Source organism: Oxyura jamaicensis, chromosome 5, assembly GCF_011077185.1.
Source record: "Oxyura jamaicensis isolate SHBP4307 breed ruddy duck chromosome 5, BPBGC_Ojam_1.0, whole genome shotgun sequence".
In the NCBI taxonomy this organism is placed as follows: domain Eukaryota; kingdom Metazoa; phylum Chordata; class Aves; order Anseriformes; family Anatidae; genus Oxyura; species Oxyura jamaicensis.
Window position 1 is genome coordinate 57731835 of NC_048897.1, and position 26584 is coordinate 57758418.

The 26584-nt window shown below is 38.2% G+C and overlaps 2 protein-coding genes across 2 annotated transcripts in view; one reads left to right on the plus strand and one right to left on the minus strand.

Moving 5' to 3' along the window:
* METTL15 (methyltransferase like 15) overlaps nt 1-4393 on the minus strand; it is a gene marked incomplete at its 5' end in the record, with an annotated part of 98008 nt that extends 93615 nt beyond the window's left edge. The window contains 2 exons of the mRNA XM_035328627.1: nt 2877-3156; nt 4272-4393. Coding sequence (XP_035184518.1) covers nt 2877-3156; nt 4272-4393 — 402 coding nt within the window. The remainder of the gene's footprint in view (nt 1-2876; nt 3157-4271) is intronic.
* Nucleotides 4394-4619: 226 nt separating this feature from the next.
* KIF18A (kinesin family member 18A) overlaps nt 4620-26584 on the plus strand; it is a 40371-nt gene continuing 18406 nt past the window's right edge. Inside the window, exons 1-9 of the mRNA XM_035328908.1 lie at nt 4620-4986; nt 5726-5883; nt 6980-7084; nt 8005-8115; nt 13709-13906; nt 18475-18651; nt 19523-19597; nt 19861-19970; nt 22977-23139. Of these exons, the coding sequence (XP_035184799.1) occupies nt 4659-4986; nt 5726-5883; nt 6980-7084; nt 8005-8115; nt 13709-13906; nt 18475-18651; nt 19523-19597; nt 19861-19970; nt 22977-23139 (1425 nt within the window). The 5' untranslated portion in view covers nt 4620-4658. The remainder of the gene's footprint in view (nt 4987-5725; nt 5884-6979; nt 7085-8004; nt 8116-13708; nt 13907-18474; nt 18652-19522; nt 19598-19860; nt 19971-22976; nt 23140-26584) is intronic.

The window sequence follows — 26584 nt, forward strand, 5'->3', positions numbered from 1 at the left end:
ACTTCAGCGATAAAAGACCAATATGAGACTGTCAGCAGTATTTGACATTTCCTTCTTTACTTTAGAAGGCCATGCTCACACTCGTTCTCAGCTGAAAAAATATTTTGACATTTGGATGCATGAAAATAGTAGCTGTCACAGGAACAATGAAATACAGACCTGAAAGACTGAAAGGAAAGCTGGATGTTTAAGAAGTATCTGTCTCTTTCTAGAAGCTAGATGTCCCTAATACATTATTTCAACAACAAGAAAAAAAAAAAAAAATAGGCCTTCCATGCAAGCTGGGTAGTAAAAAGTAAAAATCAAAGAGGGTACCTCTGGCAACATGTGGCAGCTAACTTAAGAAGATGCAAGCCAAGATCTCTTTGAGGAATAATATTTTTTTAAAAAGGTAAAAGCAGCATAATACGCTAAAAAGATCATCTGATATTAACTGTTTCTGGTGAGTCACTGAAAGACTGGAAAAAAGGGAACAATCTCATTCGTTCTTTCTCACCACCAGTTTGATCACCTACCATTTCATTTACACATATAAAAAGGAAAAACTTCCAGAATTGTCATAACTTAGATGATGCTCCTAGAGCTTACCCTATCTCCATTCTAGACTATTATATTTAACGTAACACCATAGGTGTCAGCAGAATACAAGTTTTGCCATTAAATCCAAGTAGGGTACAATATTTAGTTTTGCTCTAGCTGAAGTTTAAATATATACATAGTGGGCTGTTTGTGCTGGACTACCAAAATAGTTTCCTAGAGTTTTTCAGTTTGTAAGAACCCTTTTTAGAAGACACTCATAAGGATTTTGAAGTTTCATACTAAAACTCACTACTGTTGAAATTGTCTTATCGCTACAGCTTTATGACATGAAAGACAATAGCTAGTGACTGTTGCAAAAGAAAAAATAGGGAAAAGTAAGGTGAAAATAAGAAAAACATACTTGCAGATGTCCAAAGACATTCATTTTGAAAAGGTACGTTCGGTTCTTTGCTACCTTTAAAGCTCAAGAGAACACGGAAAACTCCATCTGCCCCAAGAACTGCGAGACCTCTGGTCAAGTACACGTAAAGAATGCTATCAGACTGAGAAGGCTAAAATGTAGTTTAGTTAATAGAGTAAGCTTAAGAGGGAAATTAGTGGTGTGTGGATTTACTGCAACAGACTTTTCATTTAAAAGTGAGGTAGATCAGTAAAAACTGATTTGTACAATGTGTTTCCAAGAAAGGACTACCAAAGGGACTTTGTAGAAACAAGATCTAAAGCAGTAAAAGGAGACACAAAGTTAAGTGGAACTACTATTGCTTAAATCCCTGACAAACAGATTCCACAAAGATGTCAGTCAACTGGAATATTCAGTAGGAGGGTACTATCTTGATCTCACTTGTGACTCACTCTTAAAGTAACATTTACCTTCTTAGCAACCCCTGTAACTAAAATGAAAAACCCATGCACTGATCAAAAGCATAGGGAGAATGTTACCTTTCTATCTGGATTTTCTATCTACTGGCAACTCCTCGCCTTAGGACATTACAAGAAATAAAGGCCCAGATCAACTTCTTCTCATAACAAAGAATATAACTGTGTTAAAACTGAGCAAAGGAAACCTTTGTGTACGTAGGAGAGAAGGTAGAAAAGCAAAATCCAGGATATGAACGTTATGTTCCCTGTTCAAAAGGAGCAAAAACAGATTCACAGCATTCCTAGTCATGACTTCAACCATAAAACATAAATTGATGCAACAGTCCCAGTTCTACACCCATGTTAACGTAAACTGTACCAGCACTCGTGCAATGAAAAGCAGTCTCCATCTTTGTTTAGAATTGCTCCAACGATGCTTGCTTTAGCAAAACTCAGTTGACACACTGCGCCCTTTTGCACACTACTTATTTTCAAGATTTCACTCCTCAGAAAGCGCTGCAAATACATCATTTACTGTCTCTTTTTTAGAAAAAGAAAAACTGAAGTTAGGTTTTCATTTTCAATTATGCTATAAAGGTTAGTAACATTATAAATGTATCTGTTCAAGATAACGCACTGGTGTTTTTATGTCTGGCATTAGTGGTTAACCACTAGCACAGGAATCTCTGCAAAGCAACATATATACACGTGAAAATATCCCACCCCAATAATAAGGTATTTTACATTCATGAATATTTAAACACTCAAAAAGCCTTCAGAGACCAGTGTTCTCTAGAGTTTATAAACAGGAATACTTTCTATTGTAAGTTCCACTCAAAACAAAAAACAAAAAAAAATGTTTTTGTATCAACAACCAAAGTTGAATAGTCCCTCTGTTAGCCTTAATTCTTATTTAAGTACAAACTTACATAACTGAAAAAACATTACACATAACGTCACAGTTTATACATTCCTTGTGTGAAAATTTGGTCATAGTTCTAAAGTTTAGTGATGGGACTTGATAAGTCAGTTTGACTGTTGGATTCAATGATCTTTAAGGTCTCTTTTCCAACCTAAATGATTCTATCATGTTTTTTAAAATACCTACATACATTCTGTATCTCTTATACAAAAAGCTCTTCACAAACCGATGATATAAGAATATATAAGAATTCCCGGCTACTGTTAGTAATTAACACAACCTTCGAAATGCGGAAAAAAAAAAAAAAAAAAAAAGCAATCTAGAAAGATTGCTTATTGGGCCCTATTGGTTAAATTCAGGCATACAGATAACAAATTTCTATTATTTTAAATATAAAACATCATTCAAATTGCAAAACAATTTAGACACTTCAAAAGGTGGAACAGAGTCTTAAAGAGCACCCCTTTATTTCTCTAAACAAATTATCACTATACTGCACAGATTTTTGTGGTGGATAACTACTGAATGACAGATGCTAATCAATTATTTAACTCACCTGGCCTGACTGGGGGGATAAACAATTAACAACCTCCTCCAGCATCACCGGTATGTGTAATCTTCCACAATTTTTGCTTTCTGTGCTTTGAGACAACCCTTCAGTTTCATTTTTCTGTACGGCTTGGTCCTTCGACTCACAGTCTGAAAAGTCTTCTGCTGAAGAATGGATCCTTCTGGTCAAAGTAGCTACCTTTACTGAATTCAGTTTTATATTGCGCAGCAACAAACATTTGTGAACTTGGCAGAGATGCCAGGATAACATTTTGGAGTTGATCAACCTAGAAAAACAGTAGATGTTGGGAGTTACTTTCAAACAAATATTTAAAACAGGAGGTCTGTCTTAAAAAAAAGAGGAAATGCTACAATCAAGGCATTACAGATCCCAAGATAGGTGGCTTTGCAGAAGTGTCACGCCAGCAAAGAGTCTGAGAATCCCTCACTCCAACTTTTATCAGAACGTTGAAGCTCATCTGCCAATGAATCGTATCTGAGCGACAACGGCTTTCTTTTCCTAAGGAACCCCTCCTTTTCCCTGCCACTGCCAGGACTCTAACGGCGCTCCAACGCCTCAGAGATGCTCGCATTAAATGACTAACCACATCCGAGCGCCACCAAGGCTGTGACGTAGCTGTCACGTTGCTCCCAGCTCCAGCAGGCACAGCGACACCTGCTCCACACAGGAGCACTCTGGTTGCCAAGTTCGACGTATTTGTAGCCAGAAGAGGCAGGGAGCTATCAAAGAGCAGTGTTTTAGGTACTGCTACAATCCACACAAGCAGTAAATAATAAGCGATGAATTGGAACACATAAAAAATCAGTCAGAAGTTGAATATAGGTAACAATAAGGCTTTATTTGCAAAATGTCTCCTTTCTTAACACCGCCTGCAGTAACGTATTTCGTGCCCTCACTTGCGGGCAGCACAACTCCGAACTTTGACGTGAGACCTTCTGAATAAATAAATGGATCACTAACTAACTAAACGTGACCCTGTATTGATACCATTAACATTGTAACTGGACACAGGTGGCACAGCGTAACCTTGAAGAGAGCACTTGGAGGCCTTGGGTCCTACAGCCTCTCCAGAGAGCTGACCGCATGGACGGGGGGGAGCCCAGCAAGGCCCCCCCCTCACGCCGCCTGGGGCTGCTGAGCTCCCCGAAGGCTCTACCCGCCCTGAGGGCACGGCACACGCGGCTCCGCACAGCCGGGGGACTCCCCTCCCCTCCTGCGAGCAGCACAGCCCGCACCAGCCGCCCTGCGGGGCGAGGAGGCTGCGGGGGGCAGCGCCCACCAAGCGCGGCCCCAACGGGACCAGGGGCGCCGAGCCCAGCCCAGGCCCCTGACAGGAGCGCGCGGCCCCGCGCGCGGTGCGCGCACCCGCCACGCACTTACCGCTGTCGCCGTCGCCCTGCTGGCGTCACGGCGGCGGCGGCCAATGAGCAGGCGGGGGGGGGGGCGGGCCGCTCGGGTTTGAATTCGGCGGCCGGGCAGGGCGGCCGTTGGCGGCGGCCGGAGGTGAGGGGCGGCGGCGGGAGCGGGAGGGGCCGGGGGCGGCCGGCGGGCCTCGGGGCAACGCTGCGGGCTGGGCCGGGCCAGGCCGGGCCGGGCCGGGCCGGCGGTCTCTCGGCTGGCTCCGGGCAGTGCCGCGGTCTCCCCTCGCTCCCGCGCGTATGTTTCACCTGCCGGAGCGTTCCTCGGTTTGTCGGTTGCAGGGAAGGTTCGGGCGCTCGGTCCGAGGGGGCCCTGGGAGCACAGCGGGGGGAGGAAAGGCCCGCGGTGATGTCTGCCGCCAAGGAGGAAGATGTCTGCAATCACGTGAAGGTGGTAGTCCGCGTCCGCCCGGAGTCGCAGAAGGAAAGGGATGGCAACTTCAGCAAAGTTGTTCATGTCGTGGACCAGCATATCCTGGTCTTCGATCCCAAGGAGGAGGAGGTTGGCTTCTTTCACAGGAAGAAGCTGGTCCACAGGGATATTAACAAAAGAGCGAAGAAAGATCTTAAATTTGTGTTTGACGCTGTTTTTGCGGAAAGCTCATCCCAGCTGGAAGTCTTTGAGCATACTACTAAAACTGTCCTTGATGGCTTCCTAAATGGCTATAACTGTACAGGTAACCTTGCTATTCATCTCCTTCAATTCAAGGAAAATCGCTATATTCTTTAAAGTTTCCACGTTTGTATCCATCTGCTGCAGAGGCCTTTAAAAGACTGACATTTAAATAAGTATTTCCTTTTAATTAGTCGATAAGAGAGGTTGATGCTGCTTATGGAAGATACCTATGCTCTCTTTTGAGAAAGTTTTCTTATTAGGGTTATAACAGACTTCAGAACCAGTTTAGAAATAAGTACATTTATGAGAGGACTCTCAGGAAAGATTTATTCAACCAGAAATTGTTTAATTGTTGTAGTGAATGTGTTCACCTGTTCTATGAACTTTGCTTTTCAAGAGCTTGTCTTCTTAAGTGGCAAATAGAACATTGTAAGGGAAATGCAATAGGTACCTGCAGTCAGTTCATGGTTTAGTGTTAAGAGAGTAAAGATTAATACTTGCCATTTAAGTTGCCTGTGATTGAACTTTGAACTGAAAATGAAAAAAGAAATGACTTTGAAATAGTTTTTTGATGATTATAGAATCAGTACAGTTGGGAAAGGCCTCCAAGATCTTCCGGTGCAACCATTTGCTTACCACCAGTATGGTAGCTGTAAAAGACCAAGCTTAAGTGAGAGATTTGATTGGGTTATGAAAACAGCTGTACAACACGATAGCTATGTGCATGTTCATTTGAAGTCTGTGTTCCTGATTGGCTTGACTTACTGGTACAAAGTATGTGTTTTTGTCTTAAAATTCAGTGCTTGCATATGGTGCAACAGGAGCTGGAAAGACTCACACGATGCTAGGTTCTCCTGAAGATCCTGGAGTGATGTATTTAACCATGATGGCACTTTATAATTGCATGGACCAAATAAAAGAAGATAAAATATGCAATGTCGCTGTGTCTTATTTAGAGGTAAGTTAGCACCTGGATTTGGTACGTTGCATTTAATAAGGTGTAATTTGGTAAAGAAGTCTTTTTTTTTCCCTACTCCCTTCACCCTTCTTATAAACCATTCTGGAACTTCATAAAATCTGTCCCTGATAGGCCCGGAACTGAACTGTGCTTTGCACATTAGATGTTATTTGTAGGTACCTTTTACCGTCTTACGGAAGCCTTCACAAAAAGGCCAGTCTCTTCTAGCATACTAATTAAACCCTAATGATTCCTATCTTGCTGATTAGTTGAGTTTCTTTGAACTCCTGTTAACGTGTACGAAGAAAATCTTGTCAGGGATATATTTCAGGACTTAAAGATTAAAATCCTGTAGGAGCCGAAATTGCACAAGGAAATAATATCTAATACTTTTTCAGTAATGTTAATTTCTATAAAGATTGCCTTTCAGTTTTACTGTATCCCATATGGATGAAGTTTTTCAATCAGACCTGCTATGCCACTCTTTAGCTTTCTTCAAATATTCCCGTTGTTCTTTGCTGTTGGCTTTTTCTTTCCTATCTCCATCTCTTTTGCATCACAGTTCTGTTCTTACAAGCACCTGTCTTGGCACTGCTAATATAGCCAAATTATTGCTATATTCTAGCCCCCACAAAATCATAGTAGAGGAGTAGTTAGTAATGAGGGGGAGGGAGGGTGGGAAAAAATGTGGTACTTTAAGTGCTTCCACAGACTAAGAATTAAAGCTATTAAGTACTTTAACAGAACTATTTTTGGATTAAGTCTCACTGAAGTATATATATCATGAAGTGTAGTCGGTGATAATCAACGCTTTGTATTTACACTTGGTGCAAAAGCATTTTTTGTAAGAAACTCTTTTTTTGTGAATAGAAACTAAAGATTTACTAAGAGTTCCATTTCAATGGCCAAAAAAATTCATGGAAATAGAATAAACAGAGTGTTTCAACCTCAACGCAGGAAAGGTGTTTAGCGTTAATTCTACAGAATTAATGTTACTTGATCTTAAAGATGTATTAAAAATATGATTTCTGTTCCAACTTAATCCCGGCAATTAAAGCAGCATAGTTTTTAAGATGTTTTAAATTCCTTTTTAAAGGTCTACAATGAACAGATCCGCGATCTCCTGGTGAACTCGGGACCTCTAGCTGTTCGTGAAGATACCCAGAAAGGGGTGGTAGTTCAAGGGCTAACGTTACATCAGGTATGTAAATAGATACTGAAACTCTGGAAGGCTCATAATATATGAGGTAAAATAATGAAGTTGTTATCGTGGAATGAAAACACTATGCAATCTAGCAACTTTTTTGTGTTTTTGTGTATGTGTGGCGTTACTCACTGGTAACTTTGCCTGCAAACCTAATAAATGAGTTATTCAAAATCATGTTAAAAAGCCACTTGGATCGATGTCTTGGACAGAAAATGATAAAACATTTCTCAAAATCATGGCTTTATCAAACAGGCACTGTTGATTTGATGTTTATCTTCAGGTTTGTTTGTTTTGTTTGTTTAATACACCTTAGTATGCCTTAAAGGATGTCACCATCTTCGGTGCTGTCCGAGTGCTCAACACCTCGGAAAACCTTTTGCCTAGCTCTCAGGATTTTTCTGTTTTTAAATAACGTACATAATCCAAGTTTGTTTCTTTTCCCAGGCAAGCACAGCATTTTATTTTTTGGCAAAGTTAGTGACACAACTTAGTTCATCAATCTGTTAACTAACTTGTCCTCTTGCAGGCATTTAGGGCCTGTTATATGTGCTGTAGTTTTCTAGCTTTTGTGTGTAGATTCATGATTGAAAAGCAAACAGTCACATTAGTTTGGCTCATTCTTGGAAAGCCTTCTTTTGCAAAGCTTGGGTCTTCAGAAAAAGAATACTATGTTGCTGTTTGATGAAAGTACAAGAAAGATTAAAGGCTTCTTAAGACTTTTTGTTCTAACTATAGAGAACACTTGTAGGTTTGTTTAAATTGAAGTAACTGTACCTTTGAGTACCTCTGTATGTTTTGGTTGTTGTTCTTAGTGTTTCTTTAAGGTGAATGTTGATGTATCTTAAAATTGCTGCAAGATCTTGTATAGTTAGGATAAATACTTTTCTCTTTTTTGCTATGCTCTAACTTTAAAGCCTAAATCAGCAGAGGAAATCCTTCAAATGTTGGATTATGGAAATAAAAATAGAACACAACATCCTACAGATGTAAATGCCTCCTCTTCTCGGTCCCATGCTGTATTTCAGGTAAGACAATATAGCACATGTACACAAGTATCACTATAAGCTTTACTTATTGTCAAAACTTGAATAAAGCAGAAGCTTTTTTTTTTTGAAACAGTATCAAACCTTAATTTTGATGCGCAATTTTTTTTTGAGCTAAAAGTGTCCCAGTTAACTGTTCTTGTTGAATTCTTGTCCCAGAATGATTAAATTTTTAAAAAGTAAATCCAATGATAAGCTCTAATTGCAATAGTTCAAACTGCAGACCTTAAAAGAAAGATCTTTTCCCTGAAACTGTTGTTTTGAGCCTTGAATAATTCCCTATTATAATTTTGTCATCAAAAAGCTGTTTTTATCCTTCTTTGCTCAGTATTTTTATACAAAGAGTATTGTACAGAATATTACTGTACATCTGACTATAAACTGAGTGTCTCAAGCAGCACTTAGCAATCTTACTTCAGTTAATCGTGATTTTTCCACACCTGAAGATTTCTTAATGTCTTGGTCTGCATCAAGTTTTAGAACAAGTAAAGTGGATTTTATACACAAAATATTTGAGTGACATATGCTTGGACCATCAAAATGAAATGCATATTTTGTTGAATTCAACAGACGAGGGTTTTGCAGGTGTTCTACAGGTGTGCTAGAACTGAAGATTTCTCTAAATATTGCTGTTTGCAGACCATCACGTTGTTGTTTTGACTTGTCTTAAATACAAACCATTGTATAAAATGCTCTAGAAATGGGTCCTGTTAGCTGAAACTTCTTGATCCTTTGATCCTTTTGTCTCCTGCAAAATACACTATCATCTATCATTTATACGTTGCTCTTCTGGGTTGCAGAATATTATAAGCAAATTTGCAATCTGGTACTTGCGTTACAGCTCAGATATAATTTAACTGTTAGGCAGGTCCTAACTATACCTGGAGACTGAGGTAATGCTTAGTAACTACAGTCAAAAATTTTTATTTTGATGTAGAAGATGGTATGTAGAAGATGGTAATACAAATAGCTGTAAAATAAGTACTCCAGAGCTTTTGTGTCAATGCTAATGGGGAAAAAAAAGTTAAGAGCCGATAAACATTCTACGTAGTTTAGAATTAATTAATGCAGCAAATGTCATTACCACTCTAAAAGCTTCTGTTTTCCTATATATGTTAGATTTCTGTTTGAAATTGTCCTTTTGGTTTTTAATTTCCTCTGAGGTCTTGCTTGTGGTCATAAATTTAAGGCAATGACTTCTCACGAAGTTTAGGTCAATAGCTGCATTGTCACCTGTGTGTGCCATCTTTAATAAGGCACAAAGTGCAGTGCCACAGAAAGAGATCAGAGCATGAACTGCTGACTTGTGTTTCTTTGCTTTGGGCTGAACTGTCTTGCCTCTCACCTTTGCTTGGCAGCAGACAGTTGATTGTTGTATCGTTGTATCTGGCAGGCTTTGGATTCTTCTCAGTTTGTTTCTAAAAATGGCAGGCAATTAAAGTAGATGTTGCAGCTTAGTTGTATTTTAACAAGAAGGCAAGCAATTAGGTGAATAGGGATTGTTGGAGAATTCATCTTCTCCAGCCCATGTTCTGTTTCCTCTGGCAAATAGATCTCAGCGTGGATATATTTACTTGTTAGCAAAAATTGCTTATTCACCAAAGAAAACAAACTGTATGAACAGAATTAGTATATTTGTATTTTACCACAAGTTTGTTTGAGTGTATGACAAAAAATGCGTTGGTATGCTTATGCGGACTTCATTTTTTTAATTTCATTATTGCAAACTAATTCTGGATTAGAGAGCAGATATGAAGGAAAAAATAAAGGCTTGCAGATGAATGGATTGTTTACTGGTTGGCAATAAAAGTCAAAACATAATAAAAACAAAATCCTGTCATATCTAGATAGTGTAGAAACAGCAAATCTTTGTGCCTGTATACGTAAAAAAATATTTAGCAAGTAACTTTTTTGTAATACATTGAACAAAAGTGGCACGTTCATTGAATTATTTTGCAATACTACTCAGAAGTTCTGAGGTAGCTTCAATTTTTTTGGGTGTACAATAAATACACTATAAACCACTGTGGTACATCAGAACAAATAATTCTTTGAATGTTTACAAAATACTGTTAGAGTAAGCATTTGACTTGAAAAAGCAAAAGAAATACCTGACTTTTCAGGTTGCTTGCAGGAAGCCCTGAATGATTTTTCTTCAGAGCCACTTGCAAGACAGTTATTGTTAATAAAATTTTTAAAACTGCTAAAACTAGTTTACTTACTTGTCTTTGAGCTTGACAGAGCTGACGTTTTATTCTTGGACTATTCTGTTTCAAACTTATTTTATTCCTTATGGGTAGTAGTGGCTAGAAGAGTAGTCTTGGTTGCATGAACTGTACCTACTGTCTCTTAATCAGCCTCCATATGCAACTGCAGTCACTAAGATGGTGTGAACTTGATGTTCGTGGATCAATGTCTGGATATTCAAACTCTGTCATGAAGTAAAAGGCATTTCATCATAAAAAACTTAGTATTGCCATGGCCTTGAGAAGCATATTCTGCTAAGTACTCAGCATTCAGCCGGAAGCACAGATCATTCACAAAAAACATTGACTGATTTTGTTCAAGGATTCAACAGATCATCAACAGATTAGTGTAGCTAGCAGAAACTTTCTTTGCTGTATTTCTCATTCAATTAATTATTGTAATGAGATAATCCTGAATGCTCATTTTCTTTATTCTACCGTTTGAGATGATCTAGCTGTCAACAAAGGTATTTAATTGCTTTCACTTAGATGTTCCTTTCTGTCAAGTGATGAAGTTATTGCTAGTAGTCATGATTTCTTTAGTTAGGTAACTGTGTATCCTAAATGTATGATTTATGTAAATAACTACTAATAATGAGTCTTCAAAGTAAAAAAATAAGCTGGTGCAGCCTTTGAGTAACAGCTCATTTAACAATGAATGGGCTTTAAGCCTTCTTCACAGAAGTGATTTCATGCTTAGGGTGAAGGGAGAGGCAGTATGTCGCTTACAGGAATTCCTGTGTAAAAGTGCTTAATATGAATACTATATCTACATGAGGCACTTCCAAGTAGTAATACTTTTGGAAACTATGTTGGTCCAATGAATGCTACTGGAAGTCTCACGTTTTCGTTTGTGTACTGATTTAAGCTATGCAAATTCACAACCATAGGCTCTTTCTTTCAAAGGGGGGGATCTCAGATAGGCTATCTACTTGAGGCACTTATTAATAGTGTTGACATCTCCAAGAAATGATATACTAGTCTGCTAGTGCTACAAGTAATTGTTTGTTAGCTTGTTGCATCTACCTGCATTGTTTACATAAGTCTGATGTTCTGAAAAAGTCTTAGCTGCTTATTCCTTATTTTCTCTTTGGTTCCACAGTTGTAAATGAAGAGAAATCCCTATTGCTGTCTTAGTTCCTCTTCATTTTTAAAATTTACCTAACTTTTAAGCATTACTTTTGTTTGTAGAGATCAGATTCTTTTATACTGGCTTTGGTTTTTGTTGTGAACTTTAGTGGTGCAGGATGTTTTCCAGAACTGACTGAAGAAGTAGTGAAGTCTTGGCCCAGGACATTCTGAGCCTATTTTAGAGGTGCAAGTTTTATCTTACTGTACTGTCTGTCTCAAGTTTGAAACCTTTATCTAGGTCAGGCAGTTACTGCATCTATAAGTAAAATCCCAATTGCCACACTGTACTGTTGAAAGTGTTCTGCTGATGGACAAAGAAATGAAAAAGATGATGCTTTGGGGCGTTTCCTATATATTTTGAGTTTTTATAAAAGCTTGAATCATACAATATATGTCACTCCACCTTTTCCTATGTCACTTGACTTTTCCCTTCATGTTACTGGATTTTGGTCAAGTGCTACTTGGCTAAGAGTTACTTTATCAAGATGGATAAAGGGAAGTGTTTTTTCTTTTTTTCCTCTTTTTTTGTATGTTTGCCCCACTGGAAATAGTACAACAGGGCTTCCTTTTATTGTTTGATGTAGGAACATTTCTATTTTGTATTGACGTAACTTTTGTACATGTCTTAGGAATTTTATTCTCATCAATTGGCTTCAGTCCCAATACTTGTCAACTTTTCTCTATTAGAAATTGCTGTGATGACTTCGTTTTGCATAAGCAAAGCTTAAAGCTACTGAACTGTTGAGATATTGTCTTCATTAGGCATTTAACTTATGTATGGCAACACTTTGCCAGTTCAGTCTGAAAGTGCATTTATGGAAATGTCAAAGTGTCAGCCTTACAAATGGCAAGGTACTCAATGTGAAACAGGAAATACAGAGAGGGAACTGTGGAGAAGTAAAAGCCATCGAAGGATAACTAATTCTTAGTGACTGCATAATCATTCTCTGCCTATGTGATTAGAAAACAGAACAAGAACACCTTCACTAGCACAAGGGGTAAGCGTATTTGGTTTCTTGTATATTTCCTGTATGTTTTCCTTGAAAATCCCTGTCAAGAAGGGAGGAGTACAGGACTGCAGGGGTCACAGCTCTCCAGAAGACCCTGGAGTGGTATGAATTTCCACAGTAGTGGATGAGTATTATACCCCTATTAATGATGGCTTCGAATAAATTCAGTCTAAATTACTGCAAGTCCAGCCTTTTTCTTGTACAACTTATCCCTATGTGCATCTTTTTGACATATTCTTAAAGGTGCATTTAAAAAGTGAATACCTTTGAGAGCTGAAAGGGTAATAGTGTGGTATATATCTGAAGTGCTGAAGAAACAAGCTCTTTTAGTTATCAAATTAATTTGAAGCTCACCAGTTTGCCACTGTTTTAAGGCCACAGCCAGTCATTGGCCCATTCCCCCACAGTGGAGTATGGGAGAGAATCAGAAGGGCGAAGGTGTGTGGGGCAGGCCAGCTTGTGGTTTGAGATAGTCGCTTAGGTAACAGAGATGCAAGAAGTGAAGTAAAAGCACTCGGGTTCCACCAACAGATCGATGTCCGGACACTCTTCAAGTAATGACTATTTTGGAGAAACACACCATTTAATCCCTGGGAGTGACGTTGTATGGCACAGAATATCTTGCCAGTTGCTTCAGGTTGGCTGTCCTGGCTATGTTCCCTTCCAGGTTCTTGAACACCCCAAACCAACTTGCAGGGGTGTGCAGACAAACAGAGAAGGTCTTGCTGTTGCTGAACAAAACATTGGTGTTAAACAGCGGTGCAAAACTATTACAATTGATCACTATTAATAGCAACACTATTACAGTTGATCAGTGTAATAGCAACACTATTTTGTTGCTATTTGATCAGCTTTCCCAAATTTGAAAGAAAGCAACTCATGGTCTGCTGTGAAGAAAAGTAACTATGTCTCAGCCAAACCCAGTGCAACCACACTGAGCTTCTTATTTTCCTACTGGTACCTGAAGCAGATGAACGTGAGGTAAGTCTTAGAAACAGTTTCGCTATGTTCTGTTAGGCCAGACTGCCAGTTGCTGAGTACATAAAGGTTTAACTTAGGCTCTTAAAAGTATTCCAGGGACTATTTCTGAAGACAGCTGCTGGACTGTAAAATTAATTTACTGCTTAGAGTAATAAGAGACTGGTTAGTGGTTACTTCTTAATTTGATCTTTTTTTTCTCCCTTGTAGATTTATCTAAGGCAGCAAGACAAAACAGCTAGTATTAGTCAAAATGTGCGCATCGCCAAAATGTCCCTCATTGACCTGGCAGGATCTGAACGTGCCAGTGCTACAAATGCCAAGGGGGCTCGTTTTAGAGAAGGAGCAAATATTAACCGCTCCCTCCTAGCTCTCGGAAATGTCATTAATGCCTTGGCTGATCCAAAGGTATGTACCGATATCCTGTGCAGTCTTCACCTCCTAGTGTTGTGAAAACCCTTCTTACTATGTTTAAAAATGTGACGCTCTTTGTGGTATCTGTTCTGACTCCTACTGTATCTTTAGAATTTCTTAGTAGGATATCCTCATGAAATATATCAGGAAATGTACATGAACAAGGTACAAGGTCTTTCAACTTGTAAGAATGTGTAGAGTTAGGGGCAAGGGAGGTTACATACAATACACACAGAAATACCTTAAAATGGTATTTGCTGAATCATCTGATGCAACTTAACTTTTGTCCCGGTAGTTCCAATACCAACAGTAACTTCCACTTGAAAGAGAAACAAGTTCAGAGTGTCCTTATGTATTTTCTTTCTGCTGATATTGGTGGCTGGAACAAGCATACCTTTAATTAATGGATAATTGATAAGTCAAAGGCTTACTTAGTTAAACTACAGGGAGATTTTTCCCATGAATAAAAACATGGGAAATGTCTTGGTTTTTGTTGCTTATGCTCAGAACAGAAATACTAAGGATTTACGTAAGTTTAACTGTTGCAGATTCTGCCTATTTGGGGCTAGTCATTCCGGTGAATAAATATTTTTTGTTTTATGGTCAGTAAGCCTAGAATTTGTATGGCTATAATTAGAAAGGTACATGACCTCCAGTTACCTTAATGCTACTACAGATTAACAAAAACATTTTATGCAGTTAATGAAGTTTTTTTGCTTTATTCATTTAATAAAATGTACTTTTCTCACTTCCTGCAACATCTAAAACTATAATACCAGAGCTAATGTACAGTATTGAAAATGATGATCTTTATATGATTTTCCCTTCAAGTTCTCCTTGCTGTCAACAAAGTGTCAGGGCATTTTGTCTGCAGCTGATATCCTACCATGGATCGAGGCTGTAGTGCTGTAAATAGTTACTTCAGTATCTTACAATCCAGTCTAGCAAAATTCTTCAGTTTACCAATTTATTTGAAGAATATTTAACATCTTCAGATAACTCCAGATTATGCATTGCTCATTTATGAAATAGAACCCTTCTAAGGCCTGAAATCCAGGAAAGCTCTCCTTGAATATTAGGGATTACGTGGCTGACATTTCTCACTTGATCATTTTCCTTTAAGGTTTCCTTGTGGATTTTCAACATCATCTCCTGGATAGCTAAATGAAAGAAAGCCCTGATGGGAAAGGCTTCTCAAAAAGAGTTTTCTTAGGATAGTTGCACGTTATTAAAAAAAAGAACGTACCTGCTTAGCTTACCCACATTTTCCAAAATCCAGAGGCTTATGCGCTTAATTTTAGGGCAATCTGCTGTGTCCATGAAATTTAGCAGTATGTCATGGTCACTAAAAGCTTGTTTCATGCGATCTTTTTTGCTCACTTACTGGCATTTAAACAAAAGATCTCTTTGGTTTCTTGTTTAACTTCTCTTACCTCTTAATTCTTTCTGTTTATGTAAAACACATTTTACATGGTAATATCAATTAATAGCTAGCCTCCTAAGCCTTTTTTCAACGTAGTGCTAATTCATTTGAGGATTTACTTTGTAAACTTGGCAGAAGGGAGGTATGTTTTGTGTATGGGTGTCAACCTATTAACTTCCAACTTTTAACATGAAATAATCAAAAATATCCTTTGGGCCGGGGGGAACGCCTGGGATTTTGGCAAATGTATTTTTGGGAGAACGTCCTTCTTCCTCACCTCTATTTATAATTAAAGACTTGGACTTAATGTGCTTTGTACTGTCAACAGCATGAGAACTGTAACCGACATGTTGAGAGGTAGTTGTCAAATGTTTCTATCGAGATGGATACATGCCAGGAAGAGGCTTCATGGACATACTTGCTTTCCTGTTGCACCAGTAGTTACTCACTTCTGTCGTTCTGTATACTTGGAATACTGTAAGCACTTTCTCCTGTTTGTCCTAGGATTGGTTCCTTAAAGTATATTTTAATACTGCTACTAACATTCTTACCTGTCAGTTAAAGTATGTCTTTCTTTCTAGTGTTCTCATCTTATCCTTGTATACTCTTGTACTTTTTTGTACGTTGTATACTTTTTCCTCTGTGATTAGGGAGAGCCTTGAGTTTTCTCTTGTTCTGTAGAGAATGCTATGTTCTTTTCATCTTCATTTCCCTTATAGTTGCTTCTGGTTGTAAACTGACTTGAAAGAGTCCACACTGAACCTTTTTATTTCCTTTTGTCTTCCTAAAGAATTTCCTGTTTTCAACAAGCAACTTTTTAAGTGTCCTTATTGTAATATCCTTTTGGTCAGGATCTGGGAAGTACAAGTCATTATTTTAAGATGAAGAAAAGCAATATGCAAATAAAAAATATACAGAATGTCACCTGTTCAGTACAAAAAATGATAGATATTCAATAAAATACTTAAAGATAGTGATAAGGGTATCTTAGCAGAATTGAAATGAAAATAGTTAAGATGGATGCAAAAATGAGTTATTTAACTGGTTCCAGTTGCTTTCCATTTTTGCCATTAAGGCCAAGAAAACAAGAATTGGAGGGTGTGTATTACTGCTGGGTCTAGGGAACAAATCTGCTGTCTAGCCAATTGGATGGGAATCTTCCAGATAAGCTGCCTCCATTTCCTCCCCCAAATGCTTTCTGTTATTGAAATTTTGATGTATGTATAGGAAGGCTTTCTTTGCTATTGTGGAATGGTTTCCAAAGGTATGGGTCACTGTACACTAAGCTGTAAGTTAAAAGAGGGGTTTCAAGAGAACTTCCTTGCTCGATCTGCTGGATTAGTTAAATGTGAGGACTGTTAGCAGAGGTATGAAGAGCAGAGTAGGATGTCCCTTCAGGTGATAGCGAGCTGTTAAATCAACTCACTTTCAAAACCACCTCAACAGTACAGCCCAGTCAAAGGGGTAGTCCTGTCAGGTCTTCCTGCCTCCAGATAGTTCTTAGCACTTCCTCGCTGGTGTTAGCAGTTGTGAAGCCATGCAATTAAATTAGGAAACAATGTTTTTGTATTGGGTTCTGTTTGTTGGTGTTTATTTTGAAGGGGTAGAGGAGGTACTCACTGTACAGTTTATTTTTGTGTTCTTCTACCTGCTTTGTTCATGGTAGTGAATTAGTCGCCTGATCTGGCTCAAGGGAAAGAGGGGGAATAATTATGTGGGAGGATGACAAAACATCCCAAACTTTTACCAAACTCAAGTTCAGTGTTTACAGCTTACACCCCTTGGTCAGCTAGCAATTTCTACTTTCAAATATGCCAGGGAAAATGATTTTGCCAGGGAAAATGCCACAGAGGGCCAACCATGTCCTGGGGTGCATCAAGCACGGCATCGCTAGTAGGTCAAGGGAGGTGATTGTCCCGCTCTACTCTGCGCTGGTGCGGCCTCACCTCGAGTACTGTGTGCAGTTCTGGGCACCACAGTATAAAAAGGACATGAAACTGTTGGAGAGTGTCCAGAGGAGGGCTACGAAGATGGTGATGGGCCTGGAGGGGAAGACGTACGAAGAACGGCTGAGGTCACTGGGCCTGTTCAGCCTGGAGAAGAGGAGGCTGAGAGGAGACCTCATCACAGTCTACAACTTCCTCGTAAGGGGGTGTCGAGAGACAGGAGACCTTTTCTCCATTAACACCAGTGACAGGACCCGCGGGAACGGGGTTAAGCTGAGGCAGGGGAAATTTAGGCTTGACATCAGGAGGGGGTTCTTCACAGAGAGGGTGGTTGCACACTGGAACAGGCTCCCCAGGGAAGTTGTCACTGCACCGAGCCTGTCTGAATTTAAGAGATTGGACTGTGCACTTAGTCACATGGTCTGAACTTTTGGGTAGACCTGTGCGGTGTCAAGAGTTGGACTTGATGATCCTTAAGGGTCCCTTCCAACTCAGGATATTCTATGATTCTATGATCAAAGCTTTTATTTCCCTTCCTGCTGCCAGGAAAAGCTGAAGATTCTCCTCACTACCCTGTTGGAGTGGGAGGCAGAACTTAGAGCCTGTACCACTGGCATAAAGATGGCATGTTGATTTAGTTGGTGTAGGTGGCTGGTCCTCACCAGCCTTTGCACTGAGATGGGTATTCTGTAAATGTAACTTCAAAAAGAAGCTTTATAAGACAAACTTGGGGTTGCCTGGAGCAGATGCAGATTTTCTATCCTTGTAGATAATCAAGACCTAACTGGGCATAGACCTTGGTAGCTTGCTCGAGCTGATCCTGCTTTGAGCAGAGGGATCCTAAAAGGTCTTTCCCAACCTTAATCATTGTGAACTGAAATCACGTGAACTGAAAGTAGTTTAGCGTAGCCTACCTTTTCTGTTGGTTTCTCACATCACAGAAATGGTTATGTATCCTAATACCAGAAAGTAACCTGGCTAATACCTGTGCTATGAAGGTATTAAACAGTTCCAACAGGAGATAATGCCCAAAAAATCCACTTAAAAGGTAATTTTGAGGAAGATGACTTACATAAAAGAAAAGTTCCAAGGCTGTTTGTTGCATTTAATGGTGTTGATGAAATTGTAAACAAACATTTGAACAGATTGATATGTAAAATACAGTTGCTTAGTTGATAATCGTTTCTTTCTAGAGCAAGAACCAGCATATTCCTTATCGAAACAGCAAGCTCACACGTTTATTGAAAGACTCCCTTGGAGGAAATTGCCGAACAATAATGATAGCTGCTGTTAGTCCTTCTTCTATGTTCTATGATGATACTTATAATACACTTAAGTATGCAAACAGAGCAAAGGATATTAAGTCTTCTGTGAGTATATTGATATTTATTGATCTTTTGTCGAAGTATTATATATTTTTCAGGGAAGGAGAGTTATGTCTTTCAAAAAGTGATTTTAATTGACTTCATTTTTGTCTCAAAACTTTGAGTTAGCTCGTTGCTGCGGTCTACGCTTCGTTATCTGGGTGTTCATTACTGAGGCTGCTGCTAGTTCGCGAGATCTTGTCTTGTGAGCCTCAAACCTAAAAATAATATTCATATGGTAAAGTTCACAGCCAATTTCAGTATCTTGCTATTATGTTCTTGGAGAACTGCAAAGCACATGCAAGATGTGCTAGCAGTTGTCCAAGAGCCAGTCCAGTTTTACCACAACCAGAATTCAGCTGGAGCTAAGCTCAATGAGATAGTCTTGATAAATGAAAAGCTGCTGCAGCATCCTGTCTTCTGGTCTGTGGTACCCAGACTATTTTGACTTTTTTCATAATCGCTTGTATTGTAACAGCTGAATTTCCTTTACGTAATATAGTCTTGACTGCAGTTTCCATTTATTTCATCTCTTTTCCATTTTGTTTCCCGATAATGTAAAGATAACATGTATAATAAAATCCACAAGGCATGTGTCAAATAGTAAAACTAGTCTGAATAAATGCAAAATGCACTTGCATCTGTAAATGTAATTATTACTGCTGTTCTGAGGAAAATTGCTGCCACAGGTATGCAGTCAATTACTGCAAAAGCTGTAAGAGGCTCATAGTTCTCTTGAGCAAGTCAGGAATGTTTTCATCCCTTTTTTCATAGTACAGAACAAATATAATTATGTAGTATTTAAACACAGTGTATTTAATTTACAGGGAAGCTTGAAGGCACCTTCATAAATCCTATTTTTTCCTTTCTTTAACAGTTGAAGAGCAACGTTGTTAGTTTTGACAGCCACATAAGCCAATATGTTAAAATTTGCAATGAACAGAAGAAAGAGGTATGTCAAAATTTATTGTGAAAAGGTTGAAATACTAATGGTTGTGAGTTGGAATTTAAAAAAAGAATTGTTGTGGTTATTAAACCTAGAAGGTAAGTATTGTCCTAATGTTCCTGTTTAGGCTTTTGAAGTAAGGGATGTTTTGTCTTTCAAAAAGAATAAAACTTAATGCTATTTATAAAGTATTTCAAGACAAATGTGTAGAAAGATGGTTTAAAAAATCAGAAAATAAATTCTAACTAAAAGGTACCTTTTTCTTTAAGATCATAATGTTGAAAGAGAAACTGAGAGCATATGAAGAACAGAAAGCAAGCGTTGTTAAAAATTACGATGCTGCAGTACTTTCAAACCATCAGCAAGAGGAAATAAAAAGGTAAACTGATCACATTAAGATTCCTTTAAAACTGGAATTGGCATGATTTATAAAACTACTTGTAGAATAAATGTTTTAAGTCTTAACCTTATTTTGAGTCAATACTTAGCAATATTACTATGAAATGATTTTAAGTCATCTTGAGCTCAGATCTAATTTCTGCTGTTTTTCTTGGGTTTTTGGAAGGACCCTCACCTGGAAGTACTATCTTTCTAAAAGACATCTAGTTAAAACTGAATTGTGTACGCGTGCACATATGTTTGCGAATGCACATGATTGTGTCTTACTAGACAAAATCTAGTGTTTGGGAAAGTTTTGGTAGCAAAAACTTTAAGGGTGAATCTTGTCTGTATCTGTGGGAGATTTGGATATCCTTAAATTTAGAGTACTTGAAAAATTTCGGTAAAGCATAGTAAGTAGTAGAATTGCATGATGTGGATTTTATTGTTAAGCCAAACAAAATTCTAAAATAATTAAGATAGCGTTTGGTCAATTATTGACATCGTATCAATTTGGGGCAGGGCAGGAAGGGACTGAAGTCAGTTTTCTTCCATGTGTCAGGAGACTTGGATTCCCAGCAATACCTTTCTGAGCGAAAGACTTTCTAACTGAGGTTAGTATTACACACACTGTGAGGTGTCAAACGTCATTCAGGTTATGTAAAGTGCATTTTCAAAAGAACTGTAAGTTTCAAAATCAGATTGATACTTCTGACAGATTTTCTGCATATTTTTATATAGTAGAAGTCTTTAAGGTTAATTTCACTTCTGGCGATTTGTCCTTTATTTCAGCCTACGTGAGATGAGAAATAGTTAAGGGCAAGGTCTCAACAATATTTCTTGAATGTTCTGGATATATTCTGTGCCAAGTTATATAAGTGGATATTCCAAAACATTACAGAAGTCAGACATGTGCAAGAAATTGGCAATAAAGTGGTTTGTATGCTTTTTTCCTCATAAAGATCTTTTCACGTTGATCCTACTCAGTGTGATCAGTTGATTACCTCACATCGATTTACAGGTTCTGACAGTATTCTGCTACTTTCTCCCTTCTGTTTGACACAGAGTAGAAAGACTGACTGCAGCTTAGTATTTCAGTATGTCTTTCTATGATTTCCGCTTCCAGTGTGATCTGGACAACTGATTAGTTGCTTCTAGTTGCTTCTCCAAACCCAGATGTCTTTCCTGCTCCCCCTGAGTAAAGCTTGGAGATTTGTTGTCTGCCAGACCTTCAAGTCTTGAGCCTGTTGAGGTAGGCAATGAACACTGGCTTTGGAGCTGCCACCTACGGGCCCATGCTCTCTCTGAAACTAGGTACTCCAGAGATGTAATCATACTCTGGATGGTCTTACAGGATCAATCTCTCCTTTTTAAGTGAAGAAGAATGGGAAAGATGGATCCATGAAAATTATGATCATTGAGAATGTGAATCCAGTTCAAAGCAGGAGCTCTGCAAAGGCTTGATACTCCATCTGGGGGACACAGTTTATTTACTGGTAATAGTTCTTAACGTTGACAGAGTATGAGTTAAGAGCCTATTCCAGCCTCTCTTAAATTATGCCTAGGGTTTTACTGTGGTGTAAATAGAGGATTTACCATCACTTCTCAATTACTGTGTTTCCCAAGCAGATGGGAGCAACCATGTTTCTATGGATACTACAGAGGGAAAAAAATTCTCCAGCCACTTGTGTAAGCATTCACTCACAGGGTGGATGTTTGTATAGATAGTAAAAGTGTAGGGTAAGAACTCTGTAATTCTCTGCACCAGGAGTATTTTATTCCTTAAAGAAATACTTTAAAATCCACTGCATGTATGTGTGTGTGTTGGTACAGATCTCTTTTTCTGCCAATACAATAGCGTTCTTTAGATACTGTGGGGAAAAACTATTAAATCTCTGAAATTAGAGAGAAGAACATTTGTTTTTTTAAATGCAAGCAATAAAATACCTGAATAAAACACCTGGGGTTATTCAGAGACTTTATGAAATAAATTGCTACTTCTGAAACACCTTGGCAAGTTAAGTATACGGCAAGAATGTCTTCAACTTGCTTTCTACTTGAATCTGTGCTATTTTATGGTATTTGTACAGTATTTTATGGTATTTCATACTAAATGCTGCGTAACAATCTCACAGTTTGCGCATCTTGAGAACATATGCATGTTAAGTGGTGCCTTATGTAAGAATTCTTATGGTGTCATTTTTGAGGCATACGGTATCTTTTTGGACTATCCTGGACTATACTTTCAGTATTCAGGAGTGAAGCGAAAAATTTTTGCTGCTGAAACTAACATGACAATATGGTAATGGTTCTAGGCTTTCTCCTTATGCTTGTTACTCTAACTTGTATTGAAGGCTAGAAATAAGCAGATTTTGAGACCATTTAAACATCAGTCTCCTTGGAATATCTAACTACCATCAATCACTCTTCCACTTACTAGCCTAGTGAATGGTAAAATATGTTGCATGATCTGAATTTTGTTGTACAATTTTGATCACAAAAGGACAATAGAATCCGAGGAAAAACTGAGCAAATAAAGATCCTGTGTGGTATTTCTTTTTTTGAGAGAGAGTAGGGTGGGTGTTTTTTTTTTTGAAGGAGATGTTATGTGTCTATGGCAACAGTAGTCTAATCTGTTTAATAAATCACTATACAAAGTAGAGAACACAGCTTTTTTTGTATCTTTTGGAGGTAGAGCTAATAATTGTGTGAAGAGGTTGGAGAAGTCTGTTTTGAATCCCAGCGTTGTCTTCATAAATACAAGGTTTATTTTTAGTGACCCCCTTATACATTTCACAGCACGTTTCTAGTCTGAGTATATGAAACATTTACTGAAGCACTGAAACTCTTCAGTGCTATAACAAGCTTTAATTTGTCTTTATTTTCTTTATATTTTATTAGCTAGGACTTGAAACTTTGCCTCCAATATAGAGGGTGGTCTTTAAACAAAAACAAAGTCTAAGCAGCTAATTGGATATTCTTCATTGTGCTATTTTGCTTCTAACAGATACCAAGAAATCCTTAAAAATGTGTTTGCAAACCGTGAAGAAATCAGAAAAGAATACCTGAAGCTGGAAATGCAACTGAAAGTAAACACATTGAAAACACATTACCAGAAACAATATCATGAACAAATCCAACTAATGTGCTCTGAAGAAAGAGTAGAAAAGGTGAGTTGTTTGCATCTTTGTTTTTGCTATAGTAATACATGAAATTTGCTGAAGTATTTATATAATTTAGTGTTTCTATATAATATTAAAATGGGACACACGGGTCATCACTTGGAAAACATTTTGAACATTAATACAGAAAGTGTATTCGTGTCATGTATACTTTTTTCCCCCCCTTCATACCAAACAAAAAATGCTGATGTGCTTTTCACTGTTAATTGTGAAAACTTTTTTCAACTCAGCCTTCCTTAGATTTGTCATAGCTGCTTGGTGCCTGACTTGGGAGACTTGTCATGCTTGTGTCCAAAACCAGTGTGTTAGTGTGTGGATGGTATAGCCACAGAAGCTGTTCTCAAGTTAAGAAATAGGGTTTGTTGTGACAGATCCGTTCCATAAGGAAAAACATAAACCTCGTGCTAAACAAGGCAGGCCCTTAATGTTGATGATGTTTTGAGTAGTCACTGTGAAGATTTTTGGCTGTCTGCTTGAGGGCATGTGAACCAAAATCATGTTTCATTGCCTTGAAAAAAGAATTTGGAACTAAGTATTAACTATTGCTGTTATACAGCATTGAAAGCTCATGTATTTTTTGAAGATGAAGGTATATGCAGTATATTAATTTTTCTGCTACAATGTGGAATGCATGTTTTATGTAGGTATGAATTTGAGGGTGGGGCTGATTTTGCTTAGTCATAGTAACAGTCTGCATTTGGCTGAAAATGATGGTTTGCCATATGACTATTTTTCCTTGGTGATTCACATGAAATTTGGTCCTTAGATAAATGTCAAAGTGAAAATATGTCACACTTTTTGCTTGTCATTAATGAAGATATTTCAAGTGACTAATGTGTTCTAGAACTCTACTTCCAGAGTTTCTGTGGCATAAAATGTTTTTTGTCTGTGCTGCATTAAGTGTGGCTTACAATGTAGCACAGTTGTGTATTCATTAGGAGGGTTACGCCTAATGAACTTAAATATGAACGTTTCTTATGAGCTAGTGTTGAATGCTAGCATGCTACACTCAAATGTTGTTGGTTTTGCCATGGGTTAGCTTATAGATGTGATTTACTAAGTCAAGTGTCACTGTACAATGCATAAATTATTAACAAGAGTAAGTTGCTGTAATGGTAAAACTTGATGTCCTTTTGAGACTACTTTGGTTGGAACAAATTGGATTTTAATTTGGAATCCAGTCATTTGATTATCAGAGTGACTGCTCATGTTTCCCTTGAGCACTATAATGCTTGTGTTCTCCCATGCATTTTTACACACTTGCTGTTTTCCAAAATGCCTCGGGGCTTTCTTGCTAAGATACACTGAGGCTACAGGGGTAGTTCTCAATTACTAATTTTTAAAGGATGAGTTGTACTTCTAAAGCATTCTGAAGTTTACACTTACTGGTTTATGCTCAGTAACTAGATATAATAATGGTGATAGGCAAGTCAACACAAAGCAAATGCTTTCTTTCTTACGCTTGAAAAACATAAATTTGTTTTTTCCTTCTTTCTAAAATTATCACTTAAAATATTCAATATATGAGTTCGGGTTACCTTCACCTCTGTTCTTCCAAATGCTTTTTTGATACAAAAAGTTAGATACAACTTGCCTTGTGAAGTTCAATCCTGCACCAATCATGGATGACCATGTTCCATTTCCCACATAACTGCGCCTAGTTCCAGCTTTTTTGTAACTTGGGCACTGAGTACTCAAAACACTGTTTACATACTCCTGCCTAATTCCCGTTCCTCCACTCTGTTGCCTCTTTCTCTGTCTGTTGTCTTTCTGTTCCCTGCTAGGTGTATGGTAGTGTTGTCCAGAAAACCTTTGTGCCAGTAGCAAAATGCAAACAATCCCTCTTAGTACGTAAGCACATAATATAGAGCTGTGCCCATGTGTTTTAACTACTTCACTGAATATAAGCAGGTCTTGACTCAGTTTGTCTCGATACTTTCTGCATCAGTTTTGCAATCTGTTTTTTCTAGTCTTTCTTCATAAAGGCATGACAAAAACTGCTACTGAGAGGGGCTTTAAAAAGAATAGATTTAAAATAGCTTCTGACACTATCGTGATTTTTAACTGTCACGAACAGGAGGGTATTCCTGGAAAGCAGTCAGTCTGTCCTGATTACCATTTTTCTACTTGCCGCAGTTGTGCATGTGGAACCTAAAACTACTTGTTGAATATGTCCCAATTCTTCAGTCTGGGAGAGAAAATTTCTTCTCTCGTGTGACTTAGGCAATTGTAAAACTGAGTAAGTGCCAAGTGTCTGGGCCAGGAGAATGTGTTCTAGAGGCCGTGCTCTGGCTCAGATACAGCTATTATGCCTAACCATTTTTTTTCCTGTTTCAGCAGAGTAATATAACATGTCCTTTATTGACAGGAACCTATTGGAAGGGTGGGATATTTTCAATACCACCTTCAGTTGTAATACCTCTCCTGTACCGTGTAAAAGCTGAAGACAAGTATGCAAAACAACGCGTTTGGATTTCTGTTTCAGTGGTCTTGAAAGCTTTCCGCTGGCCTTGCTGGCCAGAGGGAACTGTCCAGTGGTCATTGGCAACTTCAGTCTGGTGCTTAACTCTTCTTCCTGGTACCTTCCCTAAAGGAGCTGACCTCTTACTAAGTGTCTCCATCTTCTTTGGGTCCTCTTGTCTTTGTTTTTTAATTTAGTCTGTCTTATCTTCTAAATGAAATTCTGGCCGGAGTCTAGTCTGGCCCTGGTGTTCACAAATAGTTCAGGTATCTTTACCATGCTGGTACTGTCTTCGGCACACCAGCTGTTGAAGTAAGCATTTCAAAAAGTTAGCTTAGGAAATGCATTCTGTATCTCCCCAGTATTCTGTATCTCCACAGTATTTTTGCTGTTTTCTACCGTATGCTCAGAAGGACATCAGAGTAACTGATGCTTTGAGCAACATTAGGAAGCTACGTTCCTACTTTTTTCCTGTTTCTGTACCTTTCTATTGGCAGGTTTCAGAGAAGCATCAGAACAATTCTGATGCTCCAAGATAGAGGGTTTGCCATTCGCCAAGTATTTTATCTTTAAGTGGGCTTCTTTTAGTTCATGTTGCATTAGGAAAACAAAGCAGATAAAATTATTTCATCATATTGATGCTTTAGTTACCTAAAAAATATTAGGTTATCTTGTATCTAGAACTGTGTATACGTGCATGTGCAGTTTTTCCAGTCTCTCTGGTTTGAGATAAATATGGCCTAGAACGCGTTGATGAAAAAACATACTACTCTTGAAAGGAATAATGAAATAACTGTACTCTCTGTATTGTCAGGGTTTTCAGGGAGGAAAAAAAAAGTGTGGAAACTTTTTTAAACATAATTTAATTAAAGCCTATAAGGAGAATGTGCTACTTCACTGGTGTTAAACAGGTCAAATATGTAATGTGTTTATGTGCCGTTAAGTATGAATGTATGGAAATGGTTTTATGTA